At 36.1% G+C, this 22665-nt stretch overlaps 1 protein-coding gene across 1 annotated transcript in view; it reads left to right on the top strand.

Moving 5' to 3' along the window:
• Positions 1-22665, top strand: part of LOC136363380 (contactin-associated protein-like 2) — a 226320-nt gene that overhangs the window by 161690 nt on the left and 41965 nt on the right. The window contains exon 4 of the mRNA XM_066322578.1: positions 21818-21965. Coding sequence (XP_066178675.1) covers positions 21818-21965 — 148 coding nt within the window. The remainder of the gene's footprint in view (positions 1-21817; positions 21966-22665) is intronic.

Raw genomic sequence — 22665 nt, 5'->3', positions numbered from 1 at the left:
TAACTCTTTTCTCTGTACTCCAGTACTAGCATTTAATTTACTTTTTAACTGCTACTGAGCATTAAAATGACTGTTTCATTGAACTATTTATTATAATCTTAAGGTATCTCTTCTGAGTAGTAATGGTTAGCTCAGAGCTCATCATTTTTATGTGAAATTAGGATATTCTTTTCCCATGTGGCATTTTACATTTATCTACACTTAATTTCAGTCATTCAGGTTCATAAGACATATTCTGCTGCAGTTCTTCACAGCACTCTCTCATCCTTACCACTCTAAATAATTTAGTACCACCAGCAAACTTTCTTGTCTCTCTGCTCACCCTCTTTCCCATGTAGCTTGTGAGTGTGCTGAACATTACAGGTATCAGAACAACTCCACTGCAGGTTTCCACTGTTACAATTCAACATTTTCTAATATTTCTCTTTTAACCACTTAAGGGCCTTCTGTGCACTCTAAGGCTTCATCACCTCAAAAGCCTTTGGTGAGGAATATTTTCCATAGCTTTACCAAAAACTTAGTTGATTACATTAACCACATCACATTTATCCATATGCACATTTGCTCTTTTAATGGACTTCAGTGGATTGGTAAAAATGGATTATTTTCTAAAAGCCAAGCTTATTCTGCTTGAGTAGATCATAATTACTTGTGTGTCTGCAGTAATTTCCTCATTCTAGTTTAAAAAATTTTGTCTAACATAGATGACAATCTTACCAATCTGGTTTCATACCTCGCTCCCTGATGGACACTTTTTTAAAATGGACTCCCTCCTACGGTGAGGCACCAAAGCAGTTTCAGTTGAGAATTTATTTACACCATTCTTAATAATTCAGCTGTCTCATCCCTGAGTTGCTTTAGAACCCACAGCTGAATACTGTCTGGCCTTTGTGGTTTGTTACTTTTCATTCTGACTATTTGTTCCAAAAACTGCTTCAAACTGAATCATTGACAAAACTCCTTAGAAAAAAGAAATTCACAAGGGACATCACCACAGTTTCATCCAGAGACTGCAAAGAGTGCATTTCACTTTTCTGCCATTGCTTTCCTTTTATATTCTGCTTATTTATCTGCTATTATTTCAAACTCTCTAGAAGTTTGTGTTTTTTGGATAGGTTTGAAGAAAGATTTATTACTCATTTTGTTTTGGTATCTGTTGATACATTCCACATTACTTTCTTTATTCCTTATTACCTTCTTTTGCCCCAAAAAATAGAAGGCATCATTTGCTTCCTAGGTGTGGTCCTTTGGCTTTGCTAGCTCTTAAGCTTTAGTGCATTGTTCATGTTTGATTGTTTTTCCTTGACCTTGGAAGAAACTTCAAACTTCATGTCACCTGTGCATTCATTATCACATGCTTTGCTTTCTTGGCCAGAGTTAACAATGAAATAATGGAAACCCCAAAAATTATTCTTGAAAAACTCGACCAAAGAATTCTCTTTTCATGGTTCGCTTATCATATTATCTTGGCTCCTTTCCAAAGCTTACACTATTTGCCATCTTCCCTATCTCAATTTCTAATGTCCCATGAGTGTATAACAAACAGTACATTCAAATTTGCCTATATTTTATCTCTGTTATCTTTAAAAAAAGAAAGCAAAAACAACAACAACAACAAAACCCCCACTTTTTTTTGGAAAAGAAAGAAGACATATCAGATGGGTTAGTTTAGCTCTGCCATTGATGGATTTTATTGTTTCATGAAGATTTATACATCTTTCTTTGCTTAAAAAATTTTCAAAAATTATTTAGTGTTCAAAGTCTGTAGTTTTTTAGGCAGCTGTTTTGCCTTTCTTGAGCTTGACAAATATGTAGCTTATTTTCAAATACTTGTCATTCCCCATGTCTTTTGTTCCTTACTCCCTGTTGTCCAAATCTGAAAGTTTCGTGAATCCTGGCAGAAGGATTTACCATTACATGTGTAATTTTCTCCATTCTTCTTTGGATAAAAATTATCTTGTCTTAGTTGTGTCAGACATTGTATCTACAGGTTTTGTTTCTGATGTGATCATTTTCATTTCAAACCTTTCTTTTTTATTAGTTATTTTGCTTTTGCAGCCCACATCCATTTTTATCTACATTAAGGAAATAAAAGGCCACCTGAGTATTCATTTCCTAACACCAAGTCTCTACTTAAATATCACAGCATAGTATTTTTTGTGTTGTCTCATAATTTCTGTCATGTGGCAAGATGACCTTTCTATTTAATACTTTTTGCTCAATCCACGAGTAATATTCACTCTCTTCTATCTGAAACTTCATTTTCTAATCTCTCTCTCTTTTCAGACTGTAAGTGAATAAGAGGTCCTACTTAGGGGAGATCTATATGGAAAGAGAGAATATCACAACACATACGTCGACCATGACATGTACTCTGTATCTAAATTTTCCTGTGATCCAGTATGTTCAGCCTTGTTGCTTAAGGAGAGGATGTTTTGGCCATCATTAAAGCAAAAACAATGGATAGAAAATTGTATACAGATTTTCACTAACAGAAGAACTTTTCATTAAAGTTAGGAACATATCTATTTAGAAAAGTACTAATGAATTTATTTTAAAATTTTCACACAAAAAATTAAATTATTAATATTTTTTGCTGTTGCTGTTTTTAAAAACTCAACTCCATCTAACAATAATAGTAAAGGATTTTTTGAAAACATACTATTTCTTCACTGTACAAACTTAATGAAATTCTGGACAGTGCTTTGGAAGGCTCTGCTTGTACAGAGCTCTACTCTGCAATCTGGGAGTGTCTTATCATGTTGAGCAGGCAGTACTTAAAGTTTCTACTGTTCCTGAAGCATGAAATCAACTTGAGATAGAGACTTAATCAGACCCAGAAAATGCCCAATGTAACCAATGGCTTCCAGTTTTCTGCTGTTCCCACACCTTTGTCACCAGAAGTTGACAGAAATGTGCATGTATTTGCTGGATCTATAACTGCAAATTACGTGGTGTTTTTTTTTCATGTTCTTTCTTCTTCCCTACACTACTGTGTTCTTTTCCCCTTTTTAAGGCTTTTGAGAGTTCTATTATCTATTATCATAGTACTTAATGTTCTGCTCTTTTTACAAAACTTTGTTCATTCATGACTTTTCTGGCATTTAAGATGCATCAGTACACTTACAATCTGAGAAGACATATTAACTTTTAATTCATAATATAGGTAAAAGTATAAATAGTTTAGAAATCTTGTAGATGTCTGAATTGATAAACTTTCTCATGACTAGAAATGTAGTGCCTCACTTGGGCCTAGAATGGGTCAGGTTGCTTGCTCAAATGTTTCAAATATTATGTCAAGATGTATCTGTCAAAGGCAAGTGCATTGTTTCAGCTCCACACAACAATTTTTCAGCATAGCCCTAAGGGTTTAATGCTACTTTCAGCATTGCACAGCCATGATTAGAACCAACTTATTATATATTCTCATCATTTACTGCTGTAGTTCTTTTTCCCTTAACACAAAAAAAAAAAAAAAAAAAAAAAAAAAAGCCCTGTGAGAAGCCAGTATTCTAACTTACCGATGATGTGCAAAGAAAGCAGAGCTGACTTACTGATTGACCTGTTGGAGCAAAAGATAAGATACTTGGTATTCTTGCTGAGAAAAGTTCTAAAATCCTTCCTCTTAGAGGGACCTCTCATGAGCAAGCAAATCACCTTCCTAAAAACAGGCAGTGACTTAGATGTCTAGGTATTCAGCTGAGATGCACTTGGGGTTATTTGGAAGTAGAGGTAAAAAACTGAGCTACAGTTGTAAAATATAAATGAACATTTAGAAACTTTTCTTTATATTCTTGCACTGATACCTAATTTTGATGTATTTTTATTTTTTAACAGTTTTTATCCTCATGAAAGAGCAATATAAAGTTTCACTGTTTTAAAAGTAGGTTTTGTTAGCTATGGAATAAATGAGCAATAATAAAAGCCTGTTATATAGAGATTTTATTTTTTTGTAAATATAGAACTCCAGTCATATTCTTTAAAAAAATCAAACAATGTCATTCTATGTTATTTGTACTAATTTTGGGCACATGATTTTTTCATTTTACTGTTAATGGTACCACTCCACAGATCCAGGTTAACACTTTAGGGGCTTTTTGCTAGACTTCAGAATCATGGTTTGTTGGCAAAGTGATATGAGGCAATTATTTGACTTAATTATTATGTCTAAACATAGAGCTGAATTTGCCAGCCCAGACAAATGGCCCCATCTTAAATACAATCCAATATGATTTTGGTATTTTTTTGTTCCTCAGTTTGACAGCCTTCTGTCAAAACTGAGCCCAAAATACACTGATCCCAAATATATAACTGAAACACACTGACCTGTATAACTGAGTAAATGTATATGAATTTTCATGTGAACTTTCTACTCTACATATTTCTATGGCATAGAATACCTAGAATACATCTATTTGTAGAAGTAGCTATTACAAGAAAAGCCAGAATTTTTATCGAAACTTATTCACTGAACTAAATTTCTATTGCTAGAAGATAAATAGAGAACCCCAGGGCAGGATTAATCTCACACACTGACACGTGTTCTATGCACCTACTGTGAAAATCCATTTCCTGAGTTTAGGTACCCAGCACCAGTTGAGACACCTCAGGCGTGTTGCATGGCCACAAGCTGCTGGTTAGTATCAGACCACCGGTGCCACATCTGCTGAGCTGGTAAGGGTCTCTTGGTAGTCTAGCATGTCTGTCACTTCAATTTACCACCTAAATTAAGCTCTTGAATCATAGTCATATAGACATAGACATATAGACATAGTTAAGGGGTTGGAATGGACCTTAAAGGTCGACCAGTTCCAGTGCCCCCTGCCATGTACAGGGACACCTCCCACGAGACAAAATTACTCAAGTCCTTATCTAACCTGGCCTTGAACACTGCCAGGGTTGAGGCATTCACCACCTCCTTGGGCAACCTATTCCAGTGCCTAACCACACTCACAATACAAAATTGCTTCTTAGCTAGCCTAAATTTCCTCTTTCAGTTTGTACACATTACTCTGTGTCCTATCACTACAGTTCCTGTAAAAAGCCCCTCTCCAGCTTCTCTCGAGAATTCTTCAGATACTGGAAGGTTGCTGAGGTCTCCACACAACCTTCTCTTCTCCAGGCTGAATAGCCCAACTTTCTCAGTCTGTGTTCATAGGGGAGGTGCTCTAGTTCTCTTATCAGCTTTGTGGCATCCTCTGGACTTGCTCTAACAGTTCCAAGTCCTTTTTATGTTGGAGAAACCAGAACTGTGTACAGTACTCCGGGTGAGATCTCCCATGAGCAGAGTAGAGGAGCAGAACCACCCTCTTTGAACCTCTGGCCATACCCCTTGTGATGCAGCCCAGGATTCAATTTGCTTTCTGGGCTGCGTGCACACACAGGTGGCTCATGTGGAGTTTTTTCATCACCTGTCACCCCCAAGTCTCTCTCAGCCACTTTTCTGCCCGTTGGTGTCTGGGATTGCTGTGACCCAGGTGTAGGACCTTGCACTTTGCTCTGTTGAAGTTAGAGTTTGCATCAAAATATCTCTCAAGACTGTGAGGGTCCCTTTGGATGGCATTATCCCTCCTTCCAGTGTCTCAGCTGCACCACCGCAGAGATTGGTGTCATCAGCAAGCTTTCTGAGAGTGCACTTGATCCCACTGTCCAAGTCACCATCAAAAACGTTGTATAGCATTGGTCCCAGTATTAACCCCAGAGGAACAACACTTGATACTCTTGTCACTGTGGACCCTTTGTGTGAGATCATCCAGCCAGTTCTTTATCCACCCAATTGTCTATCCATCAAATTCGTATCTCTCTCTAACTTGGAGACAAGGATGTTCTGCAGGGCAGTATCAAGTATACTTGGCATAAGTCCAGATAGGCAATGTCTGTTGCTCTGTCCCTGTCTACCAGTGCTGTAACCTTGTCATAGAAGGTCACCAGATTTGTCAGGCATGATTTCCCTTTTGTGAAGCCACCTATTACCAATCATGTGTTTATTTTCCTTATACCTTAGCACAGTTTACAGGAGCTTCTGCTTCATGACCTTGTCTGGCACAGAGGTGAGACTGATTGGTCTGCAGCTCCTCAGGTCTTCTGCTTTTCCTTTTTAAAAAATAGGACTTACATTTCCCTTTTGCCACTCATCAAGGAATTTACTTGACTGCCAGGATTTTTAAAAAATGATGGGTAGTAGCTTAGTAACTGCATCTGCGAGCTCCCTCAGGACCCATGGACTTGTACACATTCTCAAACCTTAGACAATCTCAAACCTGATCCTCTCCTACATGGCGATCAGTGTTTTCATCCTCCCAGTCCTTGCATCTGCCTTTCTCGACTTGGGTGATGTGACTGGAGCACTTGCCATTGAAGACAGAGGCACAGAAGTCATTGAGAAGCCCAGCCTCCTCTTTGTCCAGCACAGTCAGGTCTCCCTTTTCCTTCTGGAAAGGGCCCACATTAGCCTGGTCTTTCTCTTGCTTGAAACATATTTGTAAAAGCCTTTCCTCTTATCCTTAGTACTCCTGGCCATATTCAATTCTATCTGGGCTTTGGCTTCTCTAACCTTGTCCCTAGCATCCCATACAATTTTCCTGTATTCTTCTCAGGCCACCTGTCCTCATGTCCACATTCTGAAAGCTACTTTTATCACTTTGAGTTTGCACAGCAGCTCCTTATCCATAGAGGCCTCCTGGCATTTTTGCTCAATCTCCTCCTTGTTGAGATACTCTGTTTCTGAGCTTGAAGGAGGTAATCCTTGAAATTCAGGCAGCATTCTTGAACCCCTCTGCCTTCCAGGGATCTAGCCAGTTTTAGAGAAAGAGCTATAAGAAATAGGTCCTTGGAGAGGTCGAAGTCTGCCCTCCTGAAGTCCAGGGCAGTGAGCCTGCTGCATGCCCTTCACACAGTCCTCAGGATCATCAACACCATCTCTGGTCAATGCAGCCAAGGCTGCCTTGAAGCACTGCATTCCCCGCCACCTCCTCACTCTTGGTGAGCAGAAGGTCCAGTGTGGCACCTACTTGTTGGCTTTTCAATCACTTGTCTGAGGAAGTTAACCCATTTGAGGAAGCTCTGGGATTGCTTGTGCCCTGCTGTGCTCTCCCTGCAACACATATCAGGTGGTTGAAATCCTGCATGAGGACCAGAGCTTACAAGTGTGAGGCCACTCCTGTCTGCCTGTAGAGGGCTTCATCTGCAACATCCTCCTGATTGCTCTGCCATAGGCCCTCACAGTCCCTATCCCTGTTCCTATCTTTAATCTTCACCCATAGGATCTCAGCTGGGTCCTCATCCTTCCCCAAGCAGAGTTCCACTCTCCAGCCAGTTATTGACATAGAGGGCTACACCCCCATACTTGCCTCCCTAGCTTCTCTTTCCTAAAAAGCCATTCCATTCCAATAGAATGTTTGATGAGTGATGACTCACTCCCTAGGTTCTGTGCCTTAACTTTGTGACCTGCCTGCAAGAACATGTGTGTGCAAACTGCTGTGCCACACCCTTCTCATGTGCCACAGCCTGTTTGCCCACTCTGTTTGCTCCTGGCAGGGTTGCTTGCACTCCCTGGAAACATTTGAATGGCAACGCCCTAACAAGGGCTCTGGAGGGCTGCAGGCCCTGAGGGGGCTTTGGGCAGCTGATTAGGCGACCCTGAGCTTGGGATCCTCCCATACAGCGCAATCCAACAGTTCCCACAAGACTGACTTCAGTCGCCACTGATAACTCTGCTATTGTGTCTTCGACTGACTCTTGAACACTTACCCCAGCTCAGAGAAGTGTCTCATTTCAAGAAGGCACTTAACATTTTAGCCATTTAACCTAATTCTACATAAGTGGGTGCACGATGTGAAGTATGTGATTGAGATGTCCTTGATGTTCCATATATGAATTCATACTTCTGTGCCTTATTTCTTCTATTTTCATCTTCTGTCCTTAGGGTAAATCTCTGTTTGTAGATGTAGATGCAGTGCCCTCTCCCTTGCAAAAATGCAATGCCTTGGACTATACTTATCATACTTCAGTGTTGCAAGCTGTAATGTCTCATCTTCAGGGCCTGGGTTTTGCTGCTTCCTGTTTTGCTCAGACCATGTATGTGAGGGAAGGATATACCATGCTGGCATATATTTTTATGCTGGCAGACTCAGATATAGTGGAATTAATCCTATCACTATAAACAGGATGGATCAATTGTCCAGCTGCAGCCCAGGAGGAGATTTTAACTCTTCTGTGAGATGCCATCTACTCCTTCCTCTTTACACTAAAAACTGTCTTTCCAGTGTGGCTCAAGACACAAATCATGCCAGGCCTATGGGAAGCTACTGGGAGAAAGGGGCTCTTGGGGTACTTGCCTTCAGCCCTCCCTCTGGCTTTTCCATTGTCAGCTGTTTTTCTGTGTGCTGTTGTGATAGGGAGCAGAAGTAAGATTTCCTCAAGTGTTGTAATTCTAGTAATAGCATCAGTACTTGAGATATACAATGTAAAGTTCTTTAAAAGCCCAGCAGTCATCTGCTGCTTGAGATAGATAGCTTCCAAAAAATAAATTCAGCAGCGTCTCTAAACATGTTCTTTAATTCTTCACTCTCTACATTTCTTAGGGATGGAGAATGTAAATCATTTTGCATACATCAATGCAAATGCAATTCAACTTAGCACTGACATGCAGTCTAATTGGCTTTAAAATGGAATTTTGTTTTTTGAGTGCTAATTTTCAGGTAATGACTTTCTAATTGATTTTCTTTATATGAAGGACCATTGATTCACACGCTTCAATGAAATTCAGTTGGCTTCCCAAGAGAATTTATGAAAAGCTGTTGAAAACAAGGATCTATCACTGCTGCTTTCTTCCCACCTTGGTTTGCTCTTCATTCTGTCTAAAGTTGTTTTTTTTTTCATTTTTTCCATGAGAAAGCCTATCTGAACAAGGCTAAACAATTATATTGTACAGATATATGAGTCTGAAATGGTCCCTGTAAAAAATCCCAAGCTTCTTTATTCAAAGATGGATTGAATTTCTTTGTTGCATTCTTCCTAAAAACTGGCTATTAACCATGGCCTCCAATGTACTAATGACAGCTACTTAATATTTAATCTATCAGTTATTCACAATAAATGAATGGAAATCCATGCTGTTACTTTAGTTTGATTTTTCACATCCATTGTGGGAAGGGAGGAGGGAAGCTAGTGGCTTTAAAAGAAATCTTGTAAACGTTTTGCAAGTCATATCATGTTGTCATTTTGCAAGCTGTCCCAGACAAATTACAGATTTTACTCAATTACCTGATTAGTTTAATGTTATAGAAACAAAGACAGTATTTTCTCATCCTAGTTTGCCAAGTTCTTAAAAAGAAGTTATCCATGATAGTGAACTATTCTTGGACATAGAGCAAAAGACCTAATAAGATCCAATGACTGGATGAACAAACCAAGTAGAAATAATGCATGTATTTAACACTGAATATAAGTGTGGCAAAGCTTCTGTAGGAGTGTGGTAAATTTGATTTTTCTATCACTTTCAGTTTTGGAGTCAAGACCGGATAACTTCATGAATGGTGCACTATAGCCCAGACTGCGAACTCATTACCAGAAATATGGCATGGGAGTTGGCATTGTGTCTACTGAACTCTAGAGCAGATTACCATAGTGCTTCCCTCTGGCCACCAAAGTCAATTAATCTCTATTATTATTATTATTACTATTATTATTATTATTATTATTATTATTATTGTTATGATAGTGAGCAGGGATGTAAAAAATGGTGAATGGATTGGTTTTGTTTTTAAAGGATCGGTGCATAAATAATAGCTAATTAATTCTCAACAAACACTTCTGAAAGAATTATCTCTGTCTTACAGACAGGATGAGTTTCAGAGGCATTGGGATGTCAGTCTGAGTTCACACTGTAAGTACGCAGCAAACACAACTGCCAGCAGTCATTCCTGGCTGCTGTGCTTATGCTATTACAAGTATTTACAGAGTTTTATCAAATGTCTGTAAAGACATTACCTGCAGGTTCTTTCTGTGATCCCTTGGAGAAACAGAGCAGCATTACGATGGCCTCTTTCATCTGAAGAGCTCCAAATTCATTCTGAGCACTCACAAGCATGTTTTCAAAGTACTCTCAGGCAGTAAATAAATAAGTCTAGAAGTCAGGGAAAGGGAAAGATAGGGAGGTCCTTGTACTTTTGTCTTTCCACTCCTCCTTCCTATAAATATCCACAAAAGGATGTTTTTGGTTTCTCATGTATTAGTTTTAGAGAAAGAGATATAACAAACTAGTAGCAATGAGATAATGGTATCTTCACTCTACTAAAGCTAGTGATGCTGGAAGCGCTTTCCCTTACTGGAAAACAGCAGTGTCAGTGTGACATAGCTTCAGAAAAAAAGAATATACAGGAAGATTCACTGAGTATGTTCCACCCTTTTCCTGTTCAATTTGGGCCCTTGCATAAGAACAGAACCACAGCCATCTTCTCTGTGCTGTAGCAAATCCTTGTCACAAGCAATCAGAATAATGTAAGACCAAGTATTGCACCAAAGTAATGAAGATCTTTGTAATTTCAATTTTTTCCTTCTACATGAGTAGTAAAACAAATGAAGGTATTAATAACAATGATGTTGCTCTACTGACATCCAACTCTTACTTTGAGTTAGTGGCTGTGGAGGCTGTCAATCGTGCTCATTGATAGAAGAGACTGCAATGAAGTTATGCTAAACTGAAAATGTCTCTGCCTTCTTGGCCAGGGAAGCTTGTATCCTGAATGCCAAAAACAAATAAACCAGAAATATCTGAGTCAGATAAAATTGCCAATGCTTGTGAGGGGGAATAAAAATTACTTGCATGCAACTAGTAATCAATTGGCTCTAATGTTCAATCCCCTAAGATTTATGGCACAGCTTAAAATTAAATTTAGGAAGTTTCTGTTGAAAGAAAATCAGGCCATTACATCACTTTACTACTTGTTTAATGAATGATAAGGAAAGAAGTGGACAGCTGATCAAAATTTTAAAACTCTTCCCTCTTTCAATTATAATTTTCAAACTAGATTTCCCTTTGATGATTATTAAAAAAGGTTTTTGATTTACGGAAGTCCTCTTATTTCAGATGCTAGCAGCCATGTGAAGGCATTTCAACTAAAAGGTGCCTATACAGTCACCTTTGGAGTAGTAGTTGATGCAAACCTGAACAAAACAGCAATGGAAATTGCATATTATCTGCATCATATGGAAGATGCGTATTATCTCTGCAAAAGGGAAAAATAAATCTTCTGAAAGCATACAGCTGCAAAAGAGGTAATGGTATGAAATCAAATTATAGACTTTAAAACAAAAATAGGACCTTCAGTATTTCTATTCCATTATTGTCTCTTTTGTTAAGATATCTAACAGTTTACTAAATTCACAGGGGTCTCAAGTCAAAGATTATTTCTTACTCTGAACTTCTCATATAGATACCAGGCACTTTTTGTGTGAAGACTCAGAATGGACTTGAGCAGAAACACAAAAATTCTGCATTTGTCTCAGTATTCTTTCAGTCATGCTCATCTTAGCAGAAAAAAGGAAAAAAAAAATGAAATCCCTGAAGAAGGAGTTAGCTTCTGACAATTCAGATATTTCTTTCCACATTCCTTTGTAAAATATTTTTGTGGCTTTTTGGTATCATTTCAAAAAGCCAAGTGGTTAAAACTGTCTTTATTTTCTTAGAAAGATGAGCAGCTATTGCATGCAAGTTGAAGGACAAGCAGGCGGAAGCCTGTCACATACTGTAATTCTGCCTTTGGGGATTTCTTAGTAATATTCCTTTGATCAGTTTGAAAGGACTATTCTGAGGAATCCTACTCCAGGTATTCTTCCCGAGACAGGAATTTTGTGTTTTCTTCCATGCCATTTTGCTTATGATTCTCTGCATCTAAAGCCCTTTAAGCCTAACACTGCGTTTTAGAAAGGGTCTACACATTTTTCATTGATGTTCCTCACAGTTACATTTTTGCTACATACTTTTACTCTTGTCCTGGGTCACAGACTGGAAGGTTCTAAACTTGTGAACCTTCGTCAGGAAGATCTTAACTGATGATTGTGATTTTTGGAGTATGGGCTCTGCTTAGGATTAACAGAACAAAAGGAAAGAAAAATGATTAGTGACTTCTAGTTCATAGTTGACATTGATAACTGCAGCACCCTTTGGAATTCTTAACTTTAGTGTATGTGAAGTATTTTAGATAAGTTACTTTTATTTTCTTTCATCTTGGTGTATTCAGAGAATACTGTAGCTACAGCCAAAAACTGAAACCTGTTAGTTGTTAGATGGGAATAGTGCTATTTTTCCTTTTTTTTTTTTTCTTTAGCAATTTTTTGCTAAATTGTATCTTAATACTATATGGGAACTTCATTTATTTCATAAACATTGGAACTTGGAAGCATGCAAAAACAAAATAATTCAAAATTCTTTCAAATGCATACTTTTTATGTTTCTATAATTTTAAATAAATTTTGTAATGTTTTAATATTATTTAAGGACAGCTGAAATATGTTTAAAACAGCTTATTGGCTTTTCTTAATCCATTCTTACTTCCCATTACTGGGAATCTTATCTGAATTATGGAGAATATAAGTGCTGTTTGCAATTAACTGAAATCCCAGAATTAAATAGATACTGAGAGTATACAAGAAAAACACCTGATTATTTAAATTTTGAGTTCAAAGTTTGTTTATTTTATCTCAGTACACAATATTAACTTTATACATGAAGCAATTAATACAGAATAACCATATTTTATTCCTCACTGATTGATTTACAATTGTACTCTTGCAGCTATTTCAGATATGCAATTTTTTTTTTTATGATATGCACAGTTATTTCTTACATGCTATTAGTCTAGTTAGAATTGCAATGATCTGGAAAGCAGTCTCTTGACTCCTCTGCGAATGAAACATAGGAATGAAAATTATTCATAACTGAGAAAAGTTTATCTTAAATATTGACAATCCTGATTTATATATGACCCAAAATAAAAGACTATAAAATCAGCAAGTGCAGTAACTTTTATTTATAGTTATAACCAGAAGTCACAAATCATTATTTTCAATTATGAGCAAAGATTGCTCTTTAGATTTATATGTACCTAATTAAGAGCTAAAAAGCTTTCTTTAGTTGCTATGTCCTTACTGAAGATAGATGATTTTCAACAGTATTTAAAATAGATTTTGCCTTTCTACTTTTTCCTGCAGGGAGCTTTAGTCTTTTAACCTGAAGCACTAAGTCAGAGGGTGTGGAATGACACTGCTGAGTTTGTGCTTTCCTCTCCTAAGTGCACCCTCTGGTAACAGCTTCAATTCTTTGGGTGGCAAGTAACCCAGTTAGAGTAGTGGGGCTGTGCAGAAGAGATACAAGAAGTTTGAGACAAGAGTGGTGTACAACGAATAAGCACTGTTCTGAAAATTACTAAAAAGCATTTAAAATCATCAAAGTATGCAAAAAATTTCTAAATACATTAGTAGTGGAGAGGGAAAGAAACTAAGGACCACTCTAAGTTCCTCTATGTTTGACTTTCTTCTCAAGGTGAGAGCTCCTGTTACTGCTCAGCTCTGTGGACCAGCAGCCAGTGATCAGAGAGCTGCTGCTGTTTTTATTTTAGTAGTGAGTGTGATTGTGCTTAGGTATTTTGGAAACACGTTCTTCCTGTCTCTCTTTCATTCTACAGAGGATGCAGCAGACGCAATTTTTGGTGTATTAATGAATAAAATTTCACAATTCCTGTAGAGAAAAGCAGGTTTTATTCTGTCTGTACAACCATTTCACACTGATTTTTGTATTCTTTTTCTTTTAACATGAATCAGTTGGTGGGCAACTTTTGGAACTAGGGTGTTGATCACATTCTTTATTTTATAGAATACAAAACATAATATATTATAATATTGTGTATATATATATGTGTGTATATATGTGTGTATATATATATATATGTGTATATATATATATATAATATTGTATATGTTAAAATATTATATTGTACCCAGGCAAATTTATATTTCACTGTGCAGCAACTGAAGAGTGGCAAAATTTTAATTTAGTTCCTATCTCTCACTGTGCTTCACTGACCACAAAAGACTCAGCTTTTTAATTTAGACGCCCATGTGAATGTTTGTGACTAGGTGCTTAATAAGAGTTATTTTGGTTTCACAACCCCACAAAATAATTTAATTTTTACTCAATGTTTTATTTGTGGAACAGAGACAGTGAAAGATTAAGTCAAAACTACCTAGTCATTTTGTGTCTCCCTTGAGCTATACTAAATGCCACTGAAAATTTTTTTGCAACTTAGTTGTCTAGTGTCACATGGGAACTGTCGGAAAGAGAATCCAGCACCTGTGCTGTATGCACAGCCTATCTGTTACCTTCATGGAAGATAGCTCATTTCTATCTGGCAATCTACAGATGTCTTGGTTTGGAAAGACAGGTGTCTGCTAAGGAAGGCAGGAGCCCCCTTTGAAGATGTAAAACCTGTCCCCCTGGATTATTATAATTTTGCAATTAAGGGGCTCTCAGGCCAAGATACAGGGATAAGATAAACAGTTCTTTATGAGGAAAATTAAAATAAAAATGTAGTAGTACAAAAAACAACCAAACATAAAAACCCCACTGACAGAATCAGAATACAACCTGATACCCTGTTGGTGTCCAATATCAGTCAAATTAAACCATGGCTGCAGTCCTCATGGAGTGACAGGTGTGGTTCAGTTAAAGCAATGATCCTGTAGAAGGGTGTAGTTTTCCTCTGAAGGTCCAGTGGTGAGATGGGTCAGGTCTTCCTCTGGGAATCCATTGGAAACAGGCTGTCCTGGTGTTCTGACTCTCAGGTTTTATCCAGGTAAGAATGCTTGGCTCCTCCCACTGGGTGAAGCATCTCACAATGGGATGATGTAATTTCATCAGTCATGCAGTGAGCCTTAATGGCCCATTAACAGAAGATTCCCCCTGGAAGGAGGATGTGTCCTGGAAGAGATAAAGAACACTACCTCTCTTGGTTTTAACAGCTGGCCCATTTACAGAAGATCTCCTCCTGGAGTAATGAGGGATAGGTCATGGAAGAGACAAAGAACAGTGCCGCAGTTGGTTTTAATGGATGGTAATAGAATACATACATTTGGTTACATCTTGCATTGCAACCTAAGACAAACAGCCTTGGACACTGATCGTACTTCATTCTGTAATGTAAATAAAGGAGCTATATTAAAGATACCAGTCTTACTCATTATCAAACCCCAAGCTGCTCCTGGAGTGTGTCCTGCAGTGTCTAAGTGTTAAAATCTGTTTAGTTTATTTAAGACTAAGACTAAGATAACAATTACTCCCCAATGTGTTGAGAAGTTTTTACTAAAAATGCAATCAGTTGATCTTAACAGTGAAGATGGAATGTTATTCAATGTTGGGAAGGTTGTATCCAGTGTAAATGCTGGATACTACATCTTAGGAATAAATTGTGAAAGACTAGAACAGACTTCCATTGGCAAAATTTTCCAAATCAAGCTCATGTATTTTTCCTCTTGAATTTAGATATGGTTAAAAATGAAAAAACAAAACAAATTACCCTAAAGCATCAAGGTATTTCTTTAGTGCATCAGGATGAATAATCACAATTTTCTCTCTGGGAATTGTATGAACCTCTGGGGAATAAATATCAGGTAATTATGTAAATAAATAAATATCATAATGATATTCAGGAGTTCATTAAGACCCTGCAGGAAACATAACTTCTACTAGTAGTGTTGACTTTACTACCCTAAGGATATTTTAATATTCTTTGTGTATAGCTTAGGTTTTAAAGAATTTTAGAATTGTTCCCATTTTATGTCAAGTGTAACAAAACCTATATAGTACAAGATAGGGGTTGAAATTTCTTTTTCATTATACAGGCCTAAAAATAATTTAGGAGCTTTCTGGATATCTGTTTAAGTAATTTTTCATTATATGTTTGCTGTCTTCCCAAAAGGGAAAAATGTCTTTACCAGAGAGATATTTCAGATATATCTGGAATACTGTATTTAATTTCAGGATATAGAGAAACATGACACTGTTGGTGCTTTTGCTGTGATGTTCTGATGTTGTCAAATCCCAAAAAGTAAAATTTAACAGTATCTGTACGTCTGTGCCTCTTGTTTATGAGTCTAAAAGTTAGGAGAATAAGGTTATTAAATGGAGTTCTGGGCAAAAGAAAAACAAACAAAAGCCTCCAGTCTGTACACATGTGCATTGTCAGATGTCCTACCTCCAATATTCCAATAATACAGTCAACAAAGGGTTGCTGTACAGTCCTGAAAAAAGACAGTTTCAATAGCAAAATTCAGATAATTTGGTAATATTTCTGTGCATAAATAAAGGATGAACAATTGTACGTAGAAGTATATGAGAAAAGCAATTAATTATTGGGTTTGAGACATATGAGCAAGATGGATAGGTAGTTCTTTGTTTGTTAAGGCTTTAAGCTTTATTACTTAAAGTACGTTAAACAAAGCTAACATCCTACAACAGTTCCAGAAGACAAAACAGTGTTTCACTTACATCCAGCAACTGAGTCATGTTCTGGAAGCGGTAGCTGGGAGGATGTGGGGATTTTTGGTTTGTGTTTGTTTGTTTGTGTACAGGAGTTTCATTTATTAATGAAGCTCAAATTTGTAATTTTTCTTTCAGGTATCCAAAATTATGCTCAGATATCATATTTTTCTCTTCAATTTTCTGTCTTTTTAAAACATTTTCTAGGAACATTATACAGAACTGAAATCTCTATGACTTATCTGTGAATAGAAAATGACAATATTCCTTGAAAACTCTTTGAAACTTACTGATTTCTAGAGGATTTTGTTAAAATACCAAAAAATCAAATTCCTGTAGAGGAGATTGAGTTATTTTTAATAAAACAGTAGTTATCAGGCTATAAAATATTGGCATATTTTTTTATAAAGATCAATAATGTTATGTTGCTAAATCATTTAGTTTTGTTTGGAAATGTGAAAGGCTAAAAGGCAGTAAATAAGCTTTTGGCTTTAGTCTTTGCATGTAATGAGAATTCCATTATATTTTTCATTAAATTATGATGAATACATGGTTAGAATGGGTTTTCAGCATACAGAGAATCTGAAGTTGAAAACAAACTTCCAAGGAATCAGTAGAGAATATAAGGGTGTAAGGTGAACAAAAGAATGAACCTGATTAAAAAATGCTAGGAAATGTTTTGAGCACAGAAAAAAACAGTGTAATCAGTTCTAATGAAAGCCTGCAACTAGATGTTCCTTACTTTGAGTATGTGAGCAGTTTTCCAGAAATTTTTAGCACTGCACAAATAACATTTGGGTTATATATAGATATAAAAAAAAATGTGTATGTGTATATATAAATATATATGTATGTATATATATATACAGATACACATTTATATAAAACAGAAATGTGGCTGATGAAAGTATATGGATAGCTACTGAAATTGGGATTTACTGTCAGCACTGATAATAGAATTAAGTTCATATGAGCTCACCATCATAAGCATTATAGTGTTTAGATGATTCCCACTTGTTAATCCTGAGCTCTTAGGAGTTCTGGGCATTTTATAACCACAAATCTCATAGATGAGATTCAACACCTGGTGAATCTTTTGAGGATTTAATCATTTGTGATAAGGAAAATACCTGCTATAGCTTTTAATTACTTTCAGGTACTTTTATTTTTTCCTGTTCAGGCTCATTTCTGTGTGAGGTGATTATGCAGGATGCTGTAGAAACTTTGTTTTTCTTTGTTCATGTCTGTTTTTAGGAAAAGAGAAGAGTATGCAAATTGTAGTGTTACTGACCGTGCTGCTCAATGGAGAAAATGAAGTGTTTCTTCAAGTAAAGATTACTGCTTCCTATCACTTTAGTTTTACTCCCCACAGTACAGTACACAAGTACACAGTACACAGTACACAAGTACAGCAACCTGTCAAAACTGAGCTAAAATGGACATAACCTAAATCTGTTTCTTTCTGATGCATTATCTTTTTCTCTCTCTATTTGCTGTTATTCTTTCCTTCTGCAACCTGTTTTCCTCCCATATTTCTTTTATATCTTTCCCCACCCCCGCTTCTTCTTGAAGTTAATCTCTTACATTCTCCTTTACTCAATCCTCTTATGTTTGCTGTTTGATTTTGTATGACACAGGTGGGCTGGGTTTTCATAGGTATTGAACAAAGGAATGTTTCACCAACAAAGAGGAATTGATGAAGTTCAGGTTTTCTCTTTTTTTCTTAAATGTCCATGAGGTAAAATAGGAACAATTTTTTGAAAAGTCTTGTCTTCTCTGAAATCTGCTGTGGATTTCAGTCAGCCTGTGCAGAACCAGTTCGTGATGTGAATTTTTCCAGGGTCAATGGATTTGAAATGGCCTACAATGCTAAACCTCATTCCACTGCACTGCTGGTGGAGAGCTTCCAGCACCCAGCCAGCCCTGTTCTGCTTAGTGATGGTGCAGATTCTTGAAAACACAAGTGAAAAACAGTTTCCAGATTTTCTTCTCTGTGCAGTCAGAGGGCTGGCAGCCATAAACAAAGCTGTCAACATCTCACTTTTGTACTCTTTCTAATTTTTGAAAAATTATTTGGTTTGGAAATTGGGGGATTTCCTATAAAATAAAAAAGTTCAAGGTTTAATTAGGTTCATGCTTAGCTCACCTTGGAGTGCCCCGCCCCAAAAAAACCCGAGTTATATTTCCTGAAGACATATTCTGCCTGTCCGTGAATGTTTCCATATTTTATAATGGCATTTCTATTTCCTATGTCTGCCATTTATAGAGCTATAGTACCATGGAACACAGTCTCTGTATTTTTTTTTACTATTGCAGTGTCAAAAATAAAGTGAGAAGCATAGATTTTTTTTTTTCAGATTTTTAATAGATTTTCAGAAATTTATGGACATAAATTATTTCTTCCTTTGATTAAAAGGCAAAAAGTAACCATCAAGAGTATAACAGTGAGTATCAAATCAAAGTAGTGAAAAAAAGTACTAAGAATTAAAGAAAGTTATGAAAAAAATTGGTATTTCCTCATACAGAAAAAGAAATGTCATCCTACTCTTCCATGCGTTGCTCTATTTTTGCATCATCCTAGAAAGAGCTTACACTGAAGCAATTTTAGTACTTGTCTCTGAATAGGTTATTAATTTGGGTGGAGAATTCTTCACCTGAATTAAGTGAGGTGAAGAATAAATTTTCTCCTTAACTAAGTTAGATTCTCTGGTATATATGTGATGATATTTTTCAGTGAAGTGCAGGGGTTTTTTCTCTGCTTCACAGAGAGCCAAGAGATTACAAACATTTTTTGTTTATTTGGTTGGGGATCTAACCACCATCCTTCCATCATTTTACTCTTTGGTTAAAGTGTGAAAGCTTCCACTTTTGTTCACTTGATAACATTCCAGGCATTTCTGTGCCTCTTTATTTCAGAGATTAATTCTTTAATGCTGAGAATTTCTTTTTAATCTTTTGTTGTAAAAAGCATTTTCCAAAAAGGAGATTTTGCAATGTTTTTGATTTGTCCATAGAATTGAGTACTGTAAAACTGTTGCAAACTGTCCTATTACAGGAAGCCAAAACCATTTAGACCAGTTTTATTTACACACTACTGTTAAGCTATGTGCTATTTCTTTACGATACTTATATGAATTTATAATTTAGCTCTACCATTTTTAATTACTAATTAGAAAGTAGCTGTTCTTTAAGTACAGGATAAAAATTTGAGTCTGATCTTAACTTTCCATAGCTTTGCTTACAAATTTGCCAAACCCTTACCTTCACTTTTCATCAGGTTCTTTAGCTATGCAAAGATAATTATATTGAGTGCCTCTCCAGTGTCCCTATGTACAGTGGGGTGGATGAAGCATATTGCTAAACCCAAAGTGAAATTTAAAAATCACACAACTTTTGCTGCAAATTCTGCTGAATGATTGATTATTTATTTACGTAATGAATTTTTAACTTTATTAGTTGTCCTGGTAAAATTTGTTATCTGTCTTATAAACCTGCCTTGTTAAAATTTGAAAATTATTTGGAAATAAACAGAGTTTCTAATTGAGTGACAAACATCTTGGTGTGTATGTTTGAAAGCTCCATTCATTCAATGTATGTTCAAAGCTACTGTTTAAAAAAGATTTTGGGATTTATTTTCTCATCTTTTTTCATTCTTACTCTGTTGCTGTCCTGTGGAGCACTACCTTTGAGAAAAGTGGTTGTGGCTAATAACATTTTTGTTATTGATCATTTTTCCACTTTGGGTTAAAGAAAAAAAGCATGCCATCTGGCAATAATATTTAAGTGACCTAATGACATTATTAATCTGAAAAACTTGTTTAATTTATATAGGTATAAGTATTTACATTTTTTTCTGAAAAAAAATAGTTTTGCCAGGAGGTTTCTTATTGTAAAATTCTATATTTTAGTTATTTATTTTTGTCAGAGATTCATGCCTTGTTTTAAAAAAATCTCCTATTAGAGATGTGGATCTAAATTATACTTTTAAATCCTATTTGCCAGAAACAGAGATTTTAGAGCAATTGTGCATAATTTTCAAGGTCCCATCAATTGATTTTTCAGTCTTGCAATAATAGATTTCGGCCTGGTATTTGCATTATCCACAAGGCGTGTGTTGCTGTTCCCCATTTATTTAAATGAAGTCTGTGTTTAAAAGATACTGTTCTGCTGGAGACTAAATGGAATGTGTTTTATTAATCTGGGACTGCCTTATTCTCTGTTCACTGTGTTTATGTATTCAGTAGAGGTTACTGATTCATATAGCAATAGGAACCCTTGAAATGCCAGGTGCCTGTTGGGAACAGCTCTCATTCTGACAAAGAACTGGTAGAGCTCAAGTCAGGGTACAAAGTTTGGAGAGCTACAGAAAATACTTTTGGTTTTGAGAATCTTTTTCATAAATAATTTAATTAAATTATGTAGAAAATATCATGTCTTCCTATCATGTCAGCTTCCTTTGACAATAACACATATAAATTTTTTAAAAAAGCAAATAAGCCTGGACCAAAACAACAACCAAACCTCTACATTTAATAGGGTTTTGATAAGATTACACCAAGCATGATAAAATTAAAACATTCCCAAATGGAATTTGCTCTTGAACTATGGAGCATTACCTTGTTTGCTAAGCAAAATATACATTTTTAAAGGAATAAAAATTTTTATTTCCTTCATGAAGTTCTGTGATTTCTAGAACAAGATTAAGAAAACAGGCAGCTGCTCAGCAGGAGTTTTTGTTGTTTTGTCATTGTATGATTTCCTTTGTCTTCTCTTCAGCTCAGAAGAGAACTGTTCACTTCCTTATACCACTCAAATATATAAGTACTTCAAAAACACTAATTAATGTCTCTTACTAACTTATCTATGAAGTGAGGAGTGCCATCATCATCATTTAGCACATCAATAGCTGCAGAACAAAAAAATGAATGCAAATGTAACATGTTATAATTTTGTGAGTCTACCAAAGGAGGGTTCCTGTGCATCTTCCTTACATCTACCACCTGGATCTACTATGCATGGTACAAAATAATTACTCTTCTAATATATATTTCTTGAAAAAGTAGTATCTGAGCATGCAATTAGCTATTCCTGTAACTGTAAGCAAAAGACCAACTTAAATTTTATCTCTTTCAATATTTTGATGACTACAGTTTTCAATAGTAGTCTTTATTCTTCATTTTTTTGTTCAAGTATTGATACTTATTATAGGATTTATATGTATTTCTTCTGATGCCAACCATAGAGGCACTAGAACTAATATTTTTTTCTTCTTCTTTCTCTTAGGCATTTCCTGGAAATACAAACTCTGACAGTGTGGTCCGGCATGACTTACAACATCCAGTTATTGCTCGTTATGTAAGGATAGTTCCTTTGGACTGGAATGGAGAGGGACAAATTGGATTAAGAATTGAAGTCTATGGTTGCTCCTACTGTAAGTTTTTCCATGATGATCCTTTTTTTTTTCTCCCCTAAATAAAAACTCACTTTGAATTTTGGATTAAATCCAGATGTCAAAAACTTTTGCCTTAGTTCCTGGATTGCTAGTTGTGTTACTCAGGGCTCCATGAAATATTTGTTGGAACTTTAATTCTGAGTTGATAGTTTGTTCTTCTCTGGAAGACGGCACATTGGAATTTGCACTAATGCTTTGAAGTTTCTCCTTTTCATCTTCATAGTTTCTGTTGTAGAAGGCTTTGGCTATTGTACAAGCTTGATTGGGACATTTGGAGGAGGAAATGGTATTCAATCAAATGTCATGCTGGGTCTTGAGAGATAAAAATAAAACAGGACCTAATTTATTGTCTGGTACAAGAGACAAAATTAAACAAATAAATAAGAATTCTATCAGAATAGCTCAGATTGTCTGAATATCTGACATGTTTTCTGAAATATTTTGTTGGGTATTTGAATTTCTTCCCAAATTCAGGTGAGAAATGGTAGAAATGCTCCGTAGTTAAGAGCAGAACTGATAATGCTTTAGGAAATTAGTTTCTAATGACCTTCTTCAGTTCAACCCAGACAGTGTTTAAGTTTGCAAACCTGCAAAATTGAGTTTATGATATCCTATCTCTGTGTAATTTTTAGGCAGTATTCTGGATTTGCTGGTATTTTAGCTGGAAGATGTTATTTGA

This window comes from Sylvia atricapilla, chromosome 1 (assembly GCF_009819655.1).
Source record: "Sylvia atricapilla isolate bSylAtr1 chromosome 1, bSylAtr1.pri, whole genome shotgun sequence".
Taxonomy (NCBI): domain Eukaryota; kingdom Metazoa; phylum Chordata; class Aves; order Passeriformes; family Sylviidae; genus Sylvia; species Sylvia atricapilla.
This window is presented reverse-complemented; position numbering and strand designations above follow the sequence as displayed.